Raw genomic sequence first — 18107 nt, 5'->3', positions numbered from 1 at the left:
TTAGGGCAATTTTCGATTTTGTATTTCTCTTTTATATATATAAAGATTTATTTGCCTCTTTTAATTTGGAACCGAGCATGTCGCCCTGATTGTATTTTCGGCTTAACTACGAAAAGCCTAAAGGCAACCTCAATGGGGAGTTATATTTTTGAGACTCTTAAAATTGTTAATTAATATATTATGTACTGTTAAATAATAGACCCATTATTTAAGCGGCCTATGATCCTAGCTGTCTATTTATATCATCCAACGGCTCTCCCGGCTTTGTTTCTTCTACACTTTTCACATATACTACAGAGTACAGACATCAGTACAAGCAGCTCTAAAGCCATGCAATATTTTGATTACAACAATGGTATTGTGGTTCGTATAGATTACAAATAAGCATGTTACAAGCGGCTCAGTCATCAGTGAAATCAGGCTCGGGAGGCTTCTGCAGCTTGACCAAATCCCTAATCTTTGTGTTCCGGTTCCTGTGAATGGTGCGAAGTGCATTAGCCGCAAACTTACTGACAAGAAACGCAGCTCCGATGGAGTACGAAGAGCCGGTGGTTGATCTGGAAATGGCCTCGGCCTCTGCCTCGGCTGCTTCCATCTTCTTTCTCTTGCAGTATCGGCGCCAGGCAGCCTGGATGAAGCAAGCAGCCCAAGTCCTCCATTGGTGTGAGTAAAACCTGAATGTGTGCTGCACTTGCCTGCTGTGTAGGCGCCGGAACTGGCTAGCTACAAACTTCAGCTCCTCTGAGGTCAGCGCAAACGCCTCTACTTCTGTTAGAGCTTTCACGGTTCTCGTTGAAGACGGGAGATTTATACCTGATTTTGGATCCAATGCCCATGTCAGAAGCTCTTCACCGCAAAATTCTCCTTCTTTCAAGAGACTGCGGTTAAAGAAACCGCTCCTGCCTCCATCCGTTGTCACACTCTCGAGGCGACCACGTATTATGAATAGCATCTCGTCTACAGGGTCTCCTTCCCGCACTAGGTAGGTACTCTCTGTGAACAAGCATGGTTTCAGCCGCATACAGATCGCATCCAGCAGCTTGTCATCCATGCTCTCAAACAATGGAACCTAATATTATGGTGAAAACGCTATTATTACTAGGCATGTCCAAAAGAAACGGTATCATGAACCAAGCTAGGTTGTCGATGGTCAAGAGCTAGTTTCAGTTATGAGCAGACTGTTATTCAATGAGTCCTAAACCCTAATTGTCCAAAAGGTTGTGTGATCTTTATGAAAAGCTTGAACAAGGAACAGTGGGGGGATCTTACCCTGCGCACTAAAGCCAGACAAAGATGCCGCTTGATATCTCTCCGGAGATCCTTGGGGAGATTCTGAACGAGATACTCTTCATCTACACCACGTGTCTCCAACCATTTATACTGGTCATAGCGCCTCACACGCTCCCTAAGATCTTGTGGTAACATTCTGTGATGCATCCATTGTTCTGAATCACGCCTCTTTACTCTCATTTCTTCGAGCCGGATGGTAAGAGATTGGAGATATGTCTGTCCCAAGATTGTAAATTGTTGTTAGATAGTCCTTATATCCAGAGGAAACAAATTATGCATGATGCTTCCACTGAAAGAGCAATCAAGAAATTTCAATTGATCACGAAAGTAGCTGAGGTTGCTGGTTGCACCATAAATACTCACCTGCATGTTTCCGATGAGAAGAGCAAAGAGGATCAACCCAGAAATGGCGAGGGATATGGAAAATATAATCTCCATTGGGTATGTACTGGTTTCAAGCCCTTGTCCAAGTGTACTGGTGCAACCATGAAAAGTACTATATGAATATCTGAAACTCATAGACGCATAACCTTGAGTATACATGTGACAGAACAAAAGGAGTTGACATGGTTACCTCAAGTTCTGAAGTCCCCACCACAAACAGTAACAATATTTTACGATGAAGTCTTGAGACGATACAATTCCAGACGATAAAGCCTGTGTATAAATCCCAAAGTCAAATGGAGGATTATTATCATCGAGGTCAGCTCGACAGTTGGATTGAAGAACAGGTTCCTTGGTTTTGTTCCAAACAGCATAGCCGTCCATGTTTTGATTGCCACAGTACAAGAAATCTGTGCTGCAATTCCCTGCATCATTACAGGCCTCCTGCCAGCAAGTGTCGTTACGTTCTAAGGCTAAAAGATACCAAAATGCTCCAACTATCTGCAAGATAGGAAACAGTGGCTCAATCAAAATAGCACTTACCAAGTCATTGAATAGTACATAAGCAAAAGAAACTCAATAAGCTAATACAATCAGAGATGCTCGTCATAATTTTTTTGACATAGGAGATCCCATGAAACATCAACTAAAGATAAAAGGAAAGGTTGCATAGAACATCACAATTCACATGTAAGCAGAGACAGCTTAACCAGAAAGATCCTTTACATGTCTTATGAGACTAACTATGTTCACAACAATGAAACAGAAATGAAACTATTTCCTGGTTTTGCACCTTTAGTGCCACTGTCACATAACTCATGGTATAATGGGCAAGTATTGAACAAAAAAGCAATGTAAATTATAAAGAGAGAAAGCTATACACTCACATGACTTGCAAGCATATATAAAAGCAGATAATAAGCGGCACCAGCCCAAGCAGTTTCAGCAAAGACACCTGCAGTCCTTTTCAATTCTGATGTCAAAGGTAAGACACGTAGGAAACGCGGTATATACTGAACCAAAACAATGAAAAGCAAGGCCTGCTTTGTAGCCAATACATCCGACCCATTTGAACTTTGCAAGAACCTCCAAACTACAATCTGCACATACACAAAAATGAATACTGTAAATCTAGAACTAGCAAGCTCTTAACAGAGATGTTTGATCACATAGTGAAAGGATCCTAAGCTTATATTCACCAACCTGAGGGGCAGGAAGTACTGAGAGAAAGTCAATAATAAACCAACGTTGTAAATATCTCTTTGCTATCTGTGCAGGATCAATCACAAGTTCACCTCGACCAAAGACCCGTGACGAGGGTGCAATATAAGCAGTCCTGAGCTGGAGAGCCATGTGAGCGAGATAAAACACATCGATAGAAGTCCTCAATGTACTAGCTGTGATAGCCAGTGTTCTGTCAATACCCAGGCACATGGACCCACCATCAATCACAGGGAGATAGAAGAAAAAAGGATCCACGAACACTGAAAGAATACATGCCGCAACAAATAATTTGTTGCAATACAAAAGGATTTTATCCTGAGGATCAAATATCTTCTTTTCAGATACTTTAAGGTCTTCTGGGAACACTGCTCGATAAACACCGAAACCAAGTGAACGGCCGATCGACTTAAGCCCTTTGGAACCCTTTTGGATACCTTTCTTGAAGGATCTTGATGTGTCATTGCTTCCATGGATAGGATGAAGTTGTCCACTGAAATTGGAAGCATAGTTCTGTTGGAAGGCTACAGATGATGATGGTAACCTTGAGTCCAAATCATCAACCCTATAAAGTATGAACAACGCAACTTTCAGATTATTATGCACCAACAAGCATTGCCAAAAGAAAAAACTGCAAGGGATTATAAAAATATCTATAGGAAATGTTCACTGGAGGAAGGCTTCAATGCAAATCGATATTTTGAATGTCAGATCTCTCTATTTAACCAAATGAATGCACTAACCTAACAAAATTGTCTCGTTTGCCTGCCATGATAGCTAATAAGGAACCAGAACTCAAGATTCTTCAACGAATAATAAGCCCACGATCACTTGCTCAAATCGATGAAGAAAGAAGACAGCTTTACAGAGACTCTAATCATTAAGCAAGCTGCATCATCCCAAAATAAGAACTCATAACCAAGTGAAGTTGTAAAATTAAAGGTATGTATGTTCTTTTGGCCATAAGTGGTGAAATTATGCTAAATGAAGGTATACTTACTCTGACCAGTATGATCCACAAGCGAAGCAACATCAACTCAACTGGATTTTTTTTTAAAAGGAAACAAATTGATGAAAGATGGTCACTGATACATAGTAACAAATTAAGAGAGGTAATCTTAAAACCAATCTTAAAAGGAGAAAATGAATCTCAGAACAAAATTAGAAACAGAACATAAGCGAATCGAAGTGAAGTTGCAGAAGCACGAGAAAGAGACAAAAAGACAGAGGCTTACATGACTAGCTAGACGATCCCAAGGGTCCCCGTTGATGAGGATAACGCTTTTACAATAAGAGGAACAAACAACTACGAGATAGAAAAAGTTGAAAGTGGGTATCAAAAGCGACCAGAGCAGACAAGTGGTATCGACTTTACCAAAAGCCAACCAAAAAAACGCAATGAAGAAGGAAACGAGTCAAATGACATTTTTTACCTGATGAATGATGATAATAGGATGTTGAGCTCTCTCTATTGGTCGAATACATAAAACTAGATTTGTAAGTTTGTAACCCATTATTTGTGTACAGTACATATTTAAATATTTAAGTAAATTTTGATTCATTATTTATAAATAATAATATAATTTTTATTTGATTACTCTATCCATTTTATAAATTGGTATATTAAATTTGCTTAGTTTCATATTCCAATTTAAAACCATAATCAAGACACCACTATTTTGATTTAGGTACAACATCTACCATTTGTTAATTATAAATTCGTTAAAATCCAACAAAATTTATATTGATCCGCAATCCGTATTACGAGTTGAAGTGATCATGAATGTTATTTAGTTTTTAAAGTTCTATATACAATATTGAATAAAATATGAAATTTTAGTTGTACATTTCTGTAAATAATATCTAAACTTACATGATGTCAAATAAATATTAGCCTATATATATATATTGACTAAAATAAATTAGATAATATTGATATTTTTAAATTTTAAAAGTGATTTTTTTGTACTATGAATAATACTTATGAGTAGGGGTTATTTTATCCCAATTTTTTATTAGATTTGTTTTGGATTGTTCGAATTTTAAGTTATTCAGTAAAAAAAAAAAAAAAATTAATAATGTAAGCTGGTACTGATATTAATTGATTTGGTTTGAAGTCACTTAATATCGAGTTTTTGTGCAGACAAATCATGTGGCACTAACTATAACAAAATTATAATCATGTGGCACTAATGGAACTATAGAAAAATAATCTGTTTTTAATATAAGCAATATATTTAAATAATTTGTTTTTATTATTTAAATAACCTATAATTTTCTGTTGGCTTGTGGGTAAAACGGTGGTGGAGTCTGCTGACCATGGAAGAAGTAATTCACTCTTAGTTAGGGGTTTAAAATCTTTTATTACATTTTTTTGGTAGTAAAAATCTCTTATTATATTACCATATATATTAATCCAATAATAAGAGACCCAAAAAAAAATTTAAGCTAGAAAGGGCATAAAAAAAACAATAGAAAGAGCATAAAAAAAAAATTTACGCTAGAAAGGGCACAAAAAAAATATATAAACCAAAGAGACTAAAAAAAATCAATAAGTTTTTCCATAGGTCAAGGGGAATTTTTTTTAGTTTGGCCAGGGACATGTAATATGTTTAAGCCGACACTGCTCAAAACTCAAAGATTCAAGATTCAAGATATGACGATCGAGCTCCTCTTGCATCCTTGCATCCGTGCCAAGATTCTAGGGTTTCTCTCCACTGATGAAGCCATTCATACTTCTCAGATCTCTTCAGCATGGCGTGGTATCTGGAAAACTTCTCAAACCATGACCTTCAATCACATGGAATCACAAAGTCTGTTTCCCCACTGCCTTGGTAGCGAATTCAACATGAAAAGGTTCACCGATACATTGCTCGAGAAGCTTATGTCCAGGATGGTTGCTGGTGTACAGATGGGCGTTTCCAATTTAAAAAATCAGGCTGATGTTTTTGCAAACTACCCGTGGCGTTTAGATTATCTGTTCAACGTAACAAGTATAGACACTAGAGAGAAAAGTCGTAGCTGGGTGTTCCGGAGATCACCAACAAAAATTCAAATAACCCGCCACAAGAGACTCACCTTTTCTAATCATTAGATTAATTCAATCATTTTCGATTGGTAACATTGAAAGTAGATATTACATCTTTAACTAGATATAAGTAGATTTTACATGTTTAAGTGACAAGAAAGTAGATATGCTAAGAGATAATAGAAAATAGAAAATTATTTTCTTAAATATTGTTGATTAGGTGTGGATTTTGTACATGTATCTTAGGTGAGTCGATCTTGTAATGGCGGCCCTTAGATAGAAGTAGGTTTCCAGCTGAACTAATGAATTTTTGGTGAAAAACATAGATTAAATAATTATTGTAATGGCGGCCGCTTCATATATATAGACATATATTTATATTTATCATTTTAGTGCAAATATATATCTAATCTGTGTGTTTTACTATTTTCATCTTTTTTACGATTTTCTTAACATATTTTTCATTTTAGTAAATTTTTTTGGATATTCCAACAGTTCAAAAGTCTAATCATCAAAGTCATTTTTTTTTTGATGTTATCAGAGAAAAACTGTTAATTTCTCTAACTTAATTTTTCGCATTTATATGATTTTTGTCTATAACTATATGTAATTGACTTAAAAAATTGAATATTACTTACTAGTAAAACGAGGTCATTGAGGCTATTCCATTTAGAAGCAATTTTTACTGCTTCGAAGACCGCAGAACTTAAGGACACATAATTTGCATGTTTAGAGTTTTAGACTATAGAGTATAGTAAAACAATTTTAAAAAGTTTACAACTAAGTAAATTTACTTAAAAATATTAACTGTCAGCCGGGCGTAACCCGGATTATCCTCTAGTCCAACATAAAAAGATAGATCTGGCGTAAACCATCAAAAATTTTAAATGCCATTTATTGTTCAATTCAGTTAAAATGATGCTACTAGGATTCCACATAAAAAACGAAGCTGTTTTAATAAAGAAAAAAAGTCTGGAAAATTTCAAGCCTTTACAAGTTTTGAACTTATGAACTTTCCGTAACAATCTATCAATATCCTTCCACTTGAACCATATTAACTTTTGTTACAAGATTATAAATTAATCAACGAATAAGCCCAAGATCACTTGCTCAAATCGATGAAGAAAGAACACAGCTTACAGACTTTTAGACTCTTAAACTATTAAGTAGCTGCAAGTCATTACAATTTTTTTTGGTTACAAATTTGGAAAACATCATACTAAACTAAAACCATGTATAAAATAAGGCTGAATGAAAGATATACAAGCTCTTTTACATATTAAACGACCATCTCGGCTTCTTTCACACTTGAAGGAATTCCAACCTCTAGTCTCATTGTAGCTCTATACTGCTCAGGTACAACGGCACCAGCCTGAGCGCATATCTCCACAACAGCAGGTGCTTGCCCGTAGAAGCTTCGTAGCTCCCGCTGCAATGGCGGCCCATTCACATCAGGAACATGCCAAACATATCTTGGCGGTATCAAGTCGTCAAGCACTGCAGACTGCCAACCATGCTGGCCATTCCGCTGTTGGTGCTTGAATGCACCACAGTTCTGGGCCTTGTGTCCCGTTGGACCTACGTGAACCTCGGGACAGTAACCGCAGACCCTAACCCTGTACAATCTCATAAGCTTTTTGGCTCCTGCTCTCATTTCTTCCCAGGCCTGTAATGTTTCTTCGGCTAAGGAGACAATTTCTTCATCACTAGAAGGTGGAGTGATCTCTGAGACAGGTAACTCAGTTAACAATGGCACTGGAGGAGGCTGAGGCTCGGGGTCAGGCAATTCAGTTTCATCTGCATCAACAAACTCGCTTTTGCCAATGCGGATAATTGGTTTTCTTCTCCTTTTTGTTGGGAATTCAGGGATTTCAACGCCGCCCTGAATGCAAAGCTCAACTACAGCAGGAACTCGGGGAATCGAGAACCTCTCGTCATGACGGATGCGCTTGCCAAGGCGGTCATAGAGGTGATAGGCCTCAAGTGGAACAATAACGTCTTCAATGACCGAGTTAGTCCATTCATGAAGACCTTTCCTTTGCGAAGCATTGGGACCTTTACACGACTTAAATGGATGCCCGTAAGGTCCAACATGGATCTCATTGCACCACCTACAAAGACCAATCAAACAACATGAAAAGGCCATACTCAATCTGACAGCAAATGAAACAAGAAGCAAAAAGAAGGAAGAGAATTTACCCACAAGCATTGACACGAACAACTTTCATGAGCCGGTGGAGATTGTTGATCAATCTGATTCTTGCATTGTATACTTTATAAGCAAGAGGCACAAGGCTCTTAACAACCATACCATTTTTAGGAGGAGGCAGAGGTCTCTTAGGTTTGTCTTTGTTGTTCTTGACTCTCTCCCTCGCAGCTCGTCTCAGGTCCACAATTGGCACTGGAAAGGGTTTCTTCTCTCTCCTTGCGTACTGCTTAGGTAAGTCTTCATTCTGAGGACGATCATTTCTCACAACCAATGGAAGAACTCGACACTCTTTACTAAGCACTACTCTAGAACTTAACTTAAGTCTGAACTCAATGATACTTCCCTGCACCAACATAACCGTACATAACAGTAAGTACTTGACACTCTCTACATGAAATTAGTGAACCTACAAAGATGTCATCAACAGGTAACTGTACACAACCGAAAGATTTCGTACATGAAGCTACAAAGTGTGGTCTTTATATTATAAGAAGCAGAGTAAAAACGAATTGGACGATAATGATTAGTAAACGAATCAGACCTGAAGAGAAGGAGAGAACCCAAGTCTAGAAAAAGGGTTAGGATTGAGAAATTGCCTCCGGGGCTCGCTTTGAATAGTAGCAAAAGGTGCACTTTTAGGTGAAACCCCAGAAAGTGTACCGGCTGGGAAATAAACAACGGGAACCAAAATCAAATCACAATCTGACCATAAAGGATTAATTTTGAGCATTGAGGGTCCAATCAAAAATACAATGACGAAGAAGACTTACAGGAAATAGCGTAGTACGTTATCGACATCGTCGACAACTGCTGGATTAAACCATTGGAAGGTTGGAAGATAAGGAAGAGATTGGTCTCTCTCTCAGTCTCGGAGACGAAGATGGCTTAATGTAAAAACGTGGACAAGCTTAATCTTTCAAAATAATGGGCCTTTAATGGACTGAAATTCGCATTCGGCCCACTTTGATTAAAATATGTTTCCAATTAAAGTTGTGTAACCGAACCGGGTTTAAGAATTAACCATTTCTAGTTTTTCTTTCCAATTTTGGGAGTATATAACCAAACAAAAATCAAATCAAACATTGTATTAAACATGCATGACTCAGTTTTACTATTAAAACATCATGACTTAGGGTACTTCATAAAAGAAGAAAAAAAAAAAAACAAAACCAAAATACAAATAAACCGGAACATACAAACCGAATTGGCTAAGAAGAGGTAACAAGACTAAACCAAAAGGCCTAATGGGAGAAGAAGAAGAAGCAAACTCCATGCTCTGTTCAGGTTTCCCTTGTTTGTGATATGAGCGTTTAAAGGAGCACCCGCATCAACGTTGCTTCTGTTGTAATTTGGAGACAATACGACGTTCACAGGAGCAGGAGCAGGAGCATCAACAACGCTTCTGTTGTGGTTTGGAGACAAGACGACGACACGAAGCTTCTCTCCTCTTTGGCAATGTCCTTCTTCCCCACTTATGAAATAAAAAGGACCTGGCCTATTCAGCTCTATCTTCGTGTGACCATCTTTGTATCCTCTCATTGGCTCTGATCTGTCACACCTTTCGTAATCTTTTTCCTTCACTTGCAATACTGAATCATTCTCCGCATTGTATTTCCATACTATTTTGAAAGACAAAAGAGTTTTATGAGAAACAAAACATATAGCCACGTACCAAAAATTAAATCTCATTAAACTTACAAAGAGTATCTCCAATTTTGAATCTTGTTCTCTCTGACCATTGGTTTAGTGTTTCCTCTGTAGATTCAGGAACTTTCCAGCTCCAAGTGTTAGACTTGCCTCCCACCAGAATCTCTCTACCTTCAGACAACAAACTAAACAACAGAAGTAAACAACAACACATCATCACAAGTGAAGAAGACATTTGTGTCCTAAATTAGCTATACAACTAGTAATAGTATAACTTATGTTTTGGGTGATTAATCTCGATTGTTAGTATAATCATATGATGAGAATTAACAAAATTATATAAATAGAAGAAGCTCCTGGATCCAAACAAATCTCTTCCATGAATTAAAACGTGACCGACCATCATCAAAAACGAAGCTCGTAAAAAAAAAATTAAGCGTTACAGATAACAGAGCTGGTGTAAATTGTGACCAACCCTTTTCACTATTGCATCAGCTGATGGTCATCGCTGCATTAAACAGTCTACAATCGTCGATATAAATGCAAAAAGTTATTGCCTTAAGGAAATTTAAAAGTTTATTTTTTATATTTTCCCTAGGGTGAAGCAGAGTAAATGGAATGCATGTGACTCAAGGGAGATGGGAATTGAATAGTAATAATATGGATTTTAAATCTATAAGAAAAACTCAAGAGAAAAATAAAAACACAGCACGAGTTTCCATAAATCAAGGCAGAGTTTTTTTTCCCTGCAAAATACGTATATATTAGTGTAAATGTAACTAAATTAGCTTAAAGGCGAATCTTTTTTAAAAAAAAAAATTCTCTTCCACCATCTGACTTTTTGATGACTAAATAAATAATATTAAAAGTCTGAAACATATATTTCAACCTCCATTCTCATCGGTCTCTATTCAATGGACCCAGTTTTTAGAATAAAGAGAGATAAAACATAAGTAATATTTACAGACGACAATGGAACACAAGAAACAAAAGAGAGTGAGAGAGAGGTTTGTTTCTTCAAGATTTCTCCAACCAAAGCCATTTAATCAATTAAATAAAGGAGGTGAAAAAGGAAGGAAGGGGTTGCTTTTTAAAAAAAATTTCTTTTGACCCTCTCATTAAACATTACAAGACCACAATTTAAGTGCACAAGTCATTTCCCACACCTTACCCCTTTCCTGCTGCATAAGTCTGCCTTCCATCTTCATCACTGCTGTCTCAACCCAACACACACACTCACCTCCAAAAAAAAAAAAAAGCAAATTTGCCTTTTTTATTTTAATTTTTTTTTTCCACAACAACAACAGCAACAACATGATGTGTCCTTCTTTTCTGCTTCTTTGTCCTTCTCTGACTTCTCCTCAGATTGATATTAGACTACTACACGAAACCCAGAACCTTCCCCTCTCTCTCATCTCTCATCTCTCATCTCTCTCTTTTTCTTTCTTTCTTTCTTTCTTCTGTTTCCTTTTTCTTGCTCTTCATCCGTCTCCTTCTTTGATTCTGTGATCATACTCATCTTGTGATGAATCGAACTCACGGTCCCTCGAATCCTCCTAATCTTTTTGAGGATCCGAAGGTCAGGCTTAGGCATCACAGTCTTATGCAAGACTATCAAGAATTGCATATGGTACGACCTCTCTGTCTCTCTCTCTCTCTACCTCTTTTTTTCTTTAGTTTAGTTTTGGATCAAGTTTCAGTTTTTGGGTCTGGTCTAGTTGTCTCTCTGGATCTGAGAATGTAATTCATTTGCTCAAGGTTTTACTTTTTTCACCTTGATCTGGTCTCACACATGCTCTAAAAATCCTGAAAAAAGAGTGAGAGAGAGAGAGAGACTATAAAAACTTTAATTGCTTCCTTAAAAACATAAAAGCTTGTTACTTTTTTTTAATCTGTAGTTATGCAAATCTCTCTATTAGTCTTAAACTGAATGCCTTATTGTTCGTATATGGTTTATGGTTCCTTTGATTCTGTGTTAGCTTTTCATTAACGTGAGTTGTTGCTTGCTATTTGTTGGATTACTACACTATAGGAAACCGAAGCTATGAGAAAAAGGTTACAGACAATACGAGAAAAAAAGGCAACATTAAAGGCCGAAGTTCGGTAAACATACTTACAATCCTTGACAGTATAATATATATCATTTAGTCTTTGATGTGTGTTTTATATTGTTCGTTTAACCTTCTTTTACCAGATTTCTACGACGGAGATACAGACATTTGAGACAAGACCAGCCACAAGAAATCAAGAAAGTGAGAGGAAGATCAAATGGTGGGAAAAATATCCGAGTAGAAGTGTCTTCTAACAAGAGAAGTGAAGTGGAAACTAAGCATGTTTCGCTTCCTGACTTAAACCACTCGGGAAGGGATCACGATGAAACCAAAACCAGTCTTCAAAGAAAAGTTCCATTATTTGATCTTAACCAGATCTCCGTAAGCACATCTTTCAAATGTGGTCAAATAAACCAAAACATGTCTTGCAAACCCGTTTGACCAACTCTTATAAATTGATTTAATAGGGAGAAGAAGAGGAAGAAACAGAGGCAGTGAACAATAATCAAGAGAAGACGAGAGTGGAAGAAAGCAGTCCATGTATGAGAGTGAGTACTTCTAGCATTGAGATGCAGCAACAGCAACAGAAGCTATCGTCTTGCAGGAATGGTGGAAACGGTTCAAATAAGAGGAAGATCACATGGCAAGATTCTGTTGCAGCTCTCAGAGTCTAAACAGATAAAAGAACCTTTTGTTCTTCTTCAAGTATCTTGTAACATACATCAATTTTTAGCTTATCTGGTCCGCCTTGAAAACACATCCAATTGTGACTTTGAAAACATGAAAGAAAAAAAAAACATTATCCCTTCTCCATTCTTGAGGTGTCTTATGACAAAAGTGACATTTGTATAATAGACATGTGTCAGTAAACGAAATCTATGGAAGCGATCCAAAAGTCAAGGAACAAAATCAACGGTCAGAGATATTGACACGTGTCTAAAGAGACACGTTTCGTGTGAAGTCATTACCGAACACATAAATAAAGAACTGATCTTTTTGAGTTTAAGTCTGAGACGGAAGCAAGAAAGAAACTTTAATGGAGGAAGACAGGTCTGAATCTGATTGGGGCGGATTGGCTCCAGATATACTTATGAACATCATCTCAAGGCTCACAGTTCAGGAGCTATGGACGGGACCTATGTTCGTTCGAAAATCGTGGCTAACCGTTTGCAGAGATTCGTATCTCTGGTCTATCTTCGATCTGGAGCCATGGTTCGAGTCATATCCCCAGTCGGCTCACTTGTGGTCCCCTGATTTCGAGCGGAAGGTAGACTTAATGCTCCGATCAGTCGTTGATTGGAGCGACGGTGGTCTCACCGAGATCCGCGTACGCCATTGCAGCGACTACGCTCTCTCTTACGCTACCGATAGGTATTTAAAAATATATTTCTAATCAAGATGATGGATCGAGTTTGTGATTTACTCTGTTTTGGTATTTTTCTAAAGGGTTCGAGTTTGAATTTGGACATTATCAATAGATGTCCAAATCTACAGGTTCTTGCCATTAGAAGCAGTCCTAACGTGACAGACGCATCTATGACGAAGATAGCGTTTCGGTGCAGGAGTCTTAAGGAGATAGATATCAGTTACTGTCACGAGATATCTCACGACACTCTTGTGATGATTGGTAGAAACTGTCCTAACCTGAGGATCCTGAAACGCAATCTTATGGATTGGTCAGATTCTTCTAGACGCAGTGGCTTTGTTCCTACAGAGTACGTAGACGCTTGTCCTCAAGACGGAGACACAGAAGCTGATGCGATTGGAAAACACATGATCTATCTAGAGCGGTTAGAGATTCAGTTCTCTAGATTATCTGTCAAGGGTCTTGCTTCGATATGCGAGGGTTGTCCCAAGCTAGAGTACTTGGACTTGTCTGGGTGTGTGCATTTGTCAAGCCGTGACATTGCAAACAATGTGTCACGAATTAAGCGGCTTAAGGAGGTGAAGAAGCCAGATGTGTATGTCCCAAGGTCAGGGGATGTGGCTCAGACAGAGAGGTATGGACATTGGAGACTCTATGACGAGAGATTTGATATACAAGCCATGAGGTTCTGATTTTCATACACAACGTAATGTTTGTAATAAAGTATTCCATGGTTCTGACTTGGGTAGGTTGTTGTTATATGTGTTATACAGCAGCTCTTTGGTTTGATAAACCTTGGAAAAAAGACCATATACAGAGAGCTCACGATATCAAGGATTAAAGTTGTACATATACACGATATGTATAATTCAATTTATGTGAGTTTTTTTATATACTCAAGAGTTCTTGTTGACGTTGCAACTTGCAAAGGCATGTGGTACTGTCTACAGTCTACAACAGCGATTCTTGTTGAGAAAGTAAAAAAAAAAAAAAAAACCACTTTTGACAGTAGAAGAAACCTAGAAAAGGAAAACAAGCAGGAAAGAGGTGGCAAGGCAAGCAATCATATGGAAGGAGCCTGACGAACTTGGGGCAGAAGCAGATCTGGTGGTAGTGGTAGGTCTCCCGAATCTTGCCCTTTTCTTTATAAATACTCCAAGCTTCCTCGTCAAACCAGCTTCCTCATCGCCGTGACCTGAGCATGAAAGAAGGGACTGTGACGAGAGCATGACTAAAAGGATCAATAGGATGAGTAAACGTTTGATGTCACCCATCTCTGCTCTAAGATAAGATGAGGTTTTGGCCCTCTACTGTGGTTATAAAGAAGAGATATTTTATTAGCTGGACATAATTAAATGATATTTGGTGAGTTGATTGAGATATGAAATGATAAGATAAACATTATAATGCTATGTGGAGCCAATTTTTTTGACTCCCTGGAGAACTAGGCGTCCAATAAATACAAAGCGATCATCAACCAAAGATGAAAGCCGACATCTACCTAAGTCTTTACAGTTCTCGCAGTTTCTGGCTTTCTGAAATAATATGATTACCGAATCACCTATTGTTACCTTTTAAGTAAAAGTCAAGCAACTTGCTTTCCAGACACCGTTGTTTGATGAACTAAGGCTCCCAAGGTTAAAAGTTTTTACAGGGTAGATGCTAACCTAGAAGGTGTCATTCTGGGTAGGCTAAGAGTTTGTCCAAAATGGCTGGCTCCACCTCCCGGAAAGATGTGATCTGACCAACTCGTTTAGCTAATTCCCCTGTGACTCTGTCCATGTAGAGAAGATACAATCCGTTTCTTTCTTCCAAAGCAGTTACAGCTTTCTTCGTATGGACTATTGATGCTATCCACTCCTCAAACATAACTGCGGATAAGACGCAACCAATCTCAGCATCGTTTGTGATTTTGTTAATAATAAACTACTATAATTAGACCAAAAATAGCTTTCAAGTATATACATGTTGTCAAAAAAAAAAAAATGGAAAAAATTGCAACTTCTATATCAGAGCCAGGTTTCGATCCTGGGACCTGTGGGTTATGGGCCCACCACGCTTCCGCTGCGCCACTCTGATTTGTTGTAAGGCAATAAATAATATTTTTAATATTTTAATTTACCAGTTTCAAATGCTTCATTCTCCGCCCAAGGCAACAAATGATCAGATATCAGGAACTCAATTAGCTGTATCCTGCGGTTCATAAGACAACATATAATCAAGATCATCATCCCCAAATATCATAGAAACAAATTATCCCATTTGAATCTGAGATACTTACAGTATAAACATGCACTCATCCATCTCTGAGAATGATTCATCAAATGGGTCCATAAACAGCAAATTTTCTGCTAAAATGGATATTCTCTGAGAAATAGCAAATAGTGCACGCTGTCCAATGTATTGTTCACTTCCCAGTTTACGGATCAAATGTTGGACATAAAACCCAACACTCGTTTCTAGTTGTTTCACCTCTACAACAGATGATGGACACACACAAAACAAATCTTAGAAGTGATAGCTAGAAAGAAAAACACAGTTAGAATCGACTGTTGTAGCTGATATCGATGCTAAAGTTACCATTTTCTTTAGAGGGAGTGCACATTCTTGTGATCAACTGTGTAATCATGGAACTGATTGATTCTTCAACAGATTCTAAGTTCCTTCCCATCGATATCAGCTTCTTCAGTGAAGCTTGAGTATGCCAAAAAGAGCGTATTATTTCATAAGTGCAAAGCAGCCCTCTAATAAAAGGAATTGTATCTCAGGATTTAACTAATTTGTTTGCAACTCAGGAACTTTTAATAATGTTACCTAGTATGAAATCTACAGCCTGATGTGACCAATTGCTGAAATTAGTGGCCTGCAGAATATAGGAAGCAAGTTCAAAGTTGGAAAGCATTCAAGAGTTAAAATTACCAGAAAAAGCTAAACCAACAAGGCCTAACATTGGAGTCTGCTTCAGATAGTCCGAGAAGAAAATCTATAGATATTCTTAAATGTTCTGCTTCCTCTTCATATTCCGATTCTGCAGTCAAAGTATCAACTCACATATAAGCAAGTCCCAGAACATGAGTACTTGGTTACATTTAGTCTATTTTTTACTTCCTTCTCCCATATAGCACATCCAGGTCATATAATAGTATGGTGTTGTAAAATGCATGAAGGAAATTATAAATGTGAGATAATGGAAAAAGGAAGACCCTAAACAAAAAAACCTGAGGACCGCAATCTTTTAGATGACTGAGTTGATTTCTTTCTGCTCCTCATCCTCGCTAGAGATAAATGATAACACAAGCTGATAAGTTAAGCCAACAAACACAAAAGGTAACAAAGAGAAATACAAAACGTTCAATACCTAGTCTGAGAAATCTACGACGAAGGACATCGTTAAATCTGGCTTCAGAGGCTTCTCCAATCCTCATACCGCTGAATACTCCCAAGTTATCAAAGAAATAACACTTGCAAGAAGCATTCGCTGGGAATAAATCACGATGAAAAGAACCTAAATGACACGAAATGCATTATAGAAACATCTTGCAAAGCCTTCTTCAAATTAAGAATCATTAATTACATAAACGAGTTGACAAAATTAAGAGAGACAGGAAGAAAAATATACTTTCAGCATCCTTGAGATCTTCATGAAGTTTGATAATCTCTTTCTTCCTCTCCTTAGCCTAATTTCAAAATCGAAAATCGAAAATCTCAAAGCTCCGTCTCACACAACCGAGAAATTAAAAACACAATCATATGACCTAAATTTCTAAACTCCGAACATAAATCGAAATGTATCCCTAGAAATTCTAAGATTTAATGGTGTCAGATTCCACTATATTATAGTTGCGAAGAGTAACGAGATGGTTTAAACCCCAAATAGATAACAAATCGAGAAGTGATTCACCTTCTGTTTCCAGCGAAGAGCATCAGTTTCAGAGGGAATATCACAACGGTAAGTAGAAGATGATTGACGATTCTGGATCTTCGATCGGAGTAGAGAAACAGCGATCGCTAGTCTCAGCGACTCCTCCTTCTCCGTCTGATTTGCTTCAGCTACGCTCATACTCATTTTTTTTTTTTTTTTCAAAAATTAAAAATTAGACCAAAAAAAAAATGTTTTAATTTTTGGGATAATAATGATTTCTCTCTGCCCTGCGCGGGAGAGCGCTTTACAAAGCCCACTCCGGCCAATTAATTTAGGCTAATAAGGCTCAAGCACAATTTAGGCAAATTGCAGAAAAACCCTCAGACTTTTCATTTTTTGCAGACCAATTCTGGTTTTAATTGCAGAAACCGGAAAAATTCGAAACTTTGTATATCCATTTTTCTTTTTGGCTTGAAAAGGCTGGCTTTAGCCTCTTAATAATATTAGCTTAAGAGTAGCCTCTTTAGGTCCCTTATAATATTAGCTTAAGATACAGGAAAACCTCTATAAATTAATAATGTTGGGACTAAGACATTTTATTAATTTATAGTGATATTAATTTATTTATAAATTAATAATTATTATTTTATAGTGTAAATTAATAATTATTAATTTATAGATATATTTTTAATTGTTTATTTTTTAAAAAATTATGAATTGGAACAACTATAGCAAAATAAGATTAAACTTTCGGATGTTATAAATTTTATGGTTTAGGAATTGAACTTGTAATATTTAGAAAGCACTATTTACAATAAATTACAAATATTATAGACAAATTGACTTATACACATGAGACACATAAATTCAAATCTATGAATAATAATATCAATTCTCCTATTTTAATAATCTGTCAAATTATCAAATTGTAAATGATGCATATCTAAAAATTAAAACTTTAAATTTTAATTATTTGTATGACATGTTATAAAATATTTTAGAGATATTATTATAGGTTAAAAATACAACATTACAATTGTTCTATAGAA

The 18107-nt window shown here is 37.0% G+C and overlaps 7 protein-coding genes and 1 non-coding gene across 18 annotated transcripts; 2 read left to right on the top strand and 6 right to left on the bottom strand.

The window, feature by feature from the left end:
* Nucleotides 1-207: 207 nt before the first annotated feature.
* On the bottom strand, nt 208-4362 carry CNGC5 (cyclic nucleotide gated channel 5). Of its 3 annotated transcripts, none has more exons than XM_010485049.3 (9): nt 4131-4351; nt 3896-3980; nt 3639-3784; nt 2878-3460; nt 2562-2774; nt 1865-2175; nt 1654-1765; nt 1270-1506; nt 208-1069 (listed from the first exon to the last, which is right to left on the bottom strand). In XM_010485049.3, exons 3-9 carry the CDS (start codon nt 3665-3667, stop codon nt 401-403), a joined length of 2154 nt encoding a protein of 717 aa, XP_010483351.2. In that variant the 5' UTR covers nt 3668-3784; nt 3896-3980; nt 4131-4351; the 3' UTR covers nt 208-400. The 3 variants fall into 3 exon arrangements, with proteins under 3 accessions (XP_010483351.2, XP_010483350.2, XP_087354796.1); XM_010485048.3 differs by having other exon boundaries at nt 3896-3936; XM_087498670.1 differs by having other exon boundaries at nt 3896-4362.
* A 2680-nt stretch (nt 4363-7042) lies between these two features.
* On the bottom strand, nt 7043-9036 carry APO2 (APO RNA-binding protein (DUF794)). Its single transcript, XM_010485047.3, has 4 exons — nt 8903-9036; nt 8674-8795; nt 8123-8475; nt 7043-8034 (listed from the first exon to the last, which is right to left on the bottom strand). The coding sequence occupies exons 1-4, from the start codon at nt 8928-8930 to the stop codon at nt 7203-7205; spliced, it is 1335 nt and encodes a 444-aa protein (XP_010483349.2). The 5' UTR covers nt 8931-9036; the 3' UTR covers nt 7043-7202.
* A 164-nt stretch (nt 9037-9200) lies between these two features.
* On the bottom strand, nt 9201-10092 carry LOC104761880 (early nodulin-like protein 10). Its single transcript, XM_010485046.3, has 2 exons — nt 9831-10092; nt 9201-9751 (listed from the first exon to the last, which is right to left on the bottom strand). Exons 1-2 carry the CDS (start codon nt 10012-10014, stop codon nt 9360-9362), a joined length of 576 nt encoding a protein of 191 aa, XP_010483348.1. The 5' UTR covers nt 10015-10092; the 3' UTR covers nt 9201-9359.
* Nucleotides 10093-10798: 706 nt separating this feature from the next.
* LOC104761879 (uncharacterized) lies at nt 10799-12643 on the top strand. The gene is made up of 4 exons (XM_010485045.2): nt 10799-11409; nt 11812-11882; nt 11974-12211; nt 12298-12643. Exons 1-4 carry the CDS (start codon nt 11305-11307, stop codon nt 12502-12504), a joined length of 621 nt encoding a protein of 206 aa, XP_010483347.1. The 5' UTR covers nt 10799-11304; the 3' UTR covers nt 12505-12643.
* Nucleotides 12644-12811: 168 nt separating this feature from the next.
* On the top strand, nt 12812-14091 carry LOC104761877 (F-box protein SKIP1). 8 transcript variants are annotated; one of them, XM_087499130.1, is made up of 3 exons: nt 12812-13201; nt 13309-13830; nt 13973-14091. In XM_087499130.1, exons 1-3 carry the CDS (start codon nt 12867-12869, stop codon nt 13983-13985), a joined length of 870 nt encoding a protein of 289 aa, XP_087355256.1. In that variant the 5' UTR covers nt 12812-12866; the 3' UTR covers nt 13986-14091. The 8 variants fall into 8 exon arrangements, with proteins under 8 accessions (XP_087355256.1, XP_087355255.1, XP_087355254.1 ...); XM_087499129.1 differs by having other exon boundaries at nt 13970-14091; XM_087499128.1 differs by having other exon boundaries at nt 13309-13881.
* LOC109130542 (uncharacterized) lies at nt 14062-14470 on the bottom strand. The gene has a single exon (XM_019240200.2). It carries the CDS (start codon nt 14468-14470, stop codon nt 14216-14218), a length of 255 nt encoding a protein of 84 aa, XP_019095745.1. The 3' UTR covers nt 14062-14215.
* Nucleotides 14062-17366, bottom strand: LOC104761878 (protein MULTIPOLAR SPINDLE 1). Of its 2 annotated transcripts, none has more exons than XR_015588785.1 (11): nt 17098-17366; nt 16816-16873; nt 16555-16701; nt 16415-16471; nt 16145-16224; nt 16011-16059; nt 15777-15890; nt 15478-15670; nt 15319-15389; nt 14768-15067; nt 14062-14391 (listed from the first exon to the last, which is right to left on the bottom strand). XR_015588785.1 is itself a non-coding variant. In XM_010485044.3 (11 exons), exons 1-10 carry the CDS (start codon nt 17260-17262, stop codon nt 14874-14876), a joined length of 1128 nt encoding a protein of 375 aa, XP_010483346.1. In that variant the 5' UTR covers nt 17263-17366; the 3' UTR covers nt 14062-14391; nt 14864-14873. The 2 variants fall into 2 exon arrangements, 1 of the variants encoding a protein (XP_010483346.1); XM_010485044.3 differs by having other exon boundaries at nt 14864-15067.
* TRNAM-CAU (transfer RNA methionine (anticodon CAU)) lies at nt 15204-15275 on the bottom strand. The gene has a single exon. It is a non-coding gene; the product is annotated as a tRNA-Met (tRNA).
* Nucleotides 17367-18107: the final 741 nt, after the last annotated feature.

This window comes from Camelina sativa, chromosome 18 (genome assembly GCF_030686135.1).
Source record: "Camelina sativa cultivar CO46 ecotype springtype chromosome 18, ASM3068613v1".
NCBI lineage: Eukaryota > Viridiplantae > Streptophyta > Magnoliopsida > Brassicales > Brassicaceae > Camelina > Camelina sativa.
The sequence above is the reverse complement of the archived record's forward strand: the minus strand, read 5'-3'. Positions and strand labels throughout refer to the sequence as shown.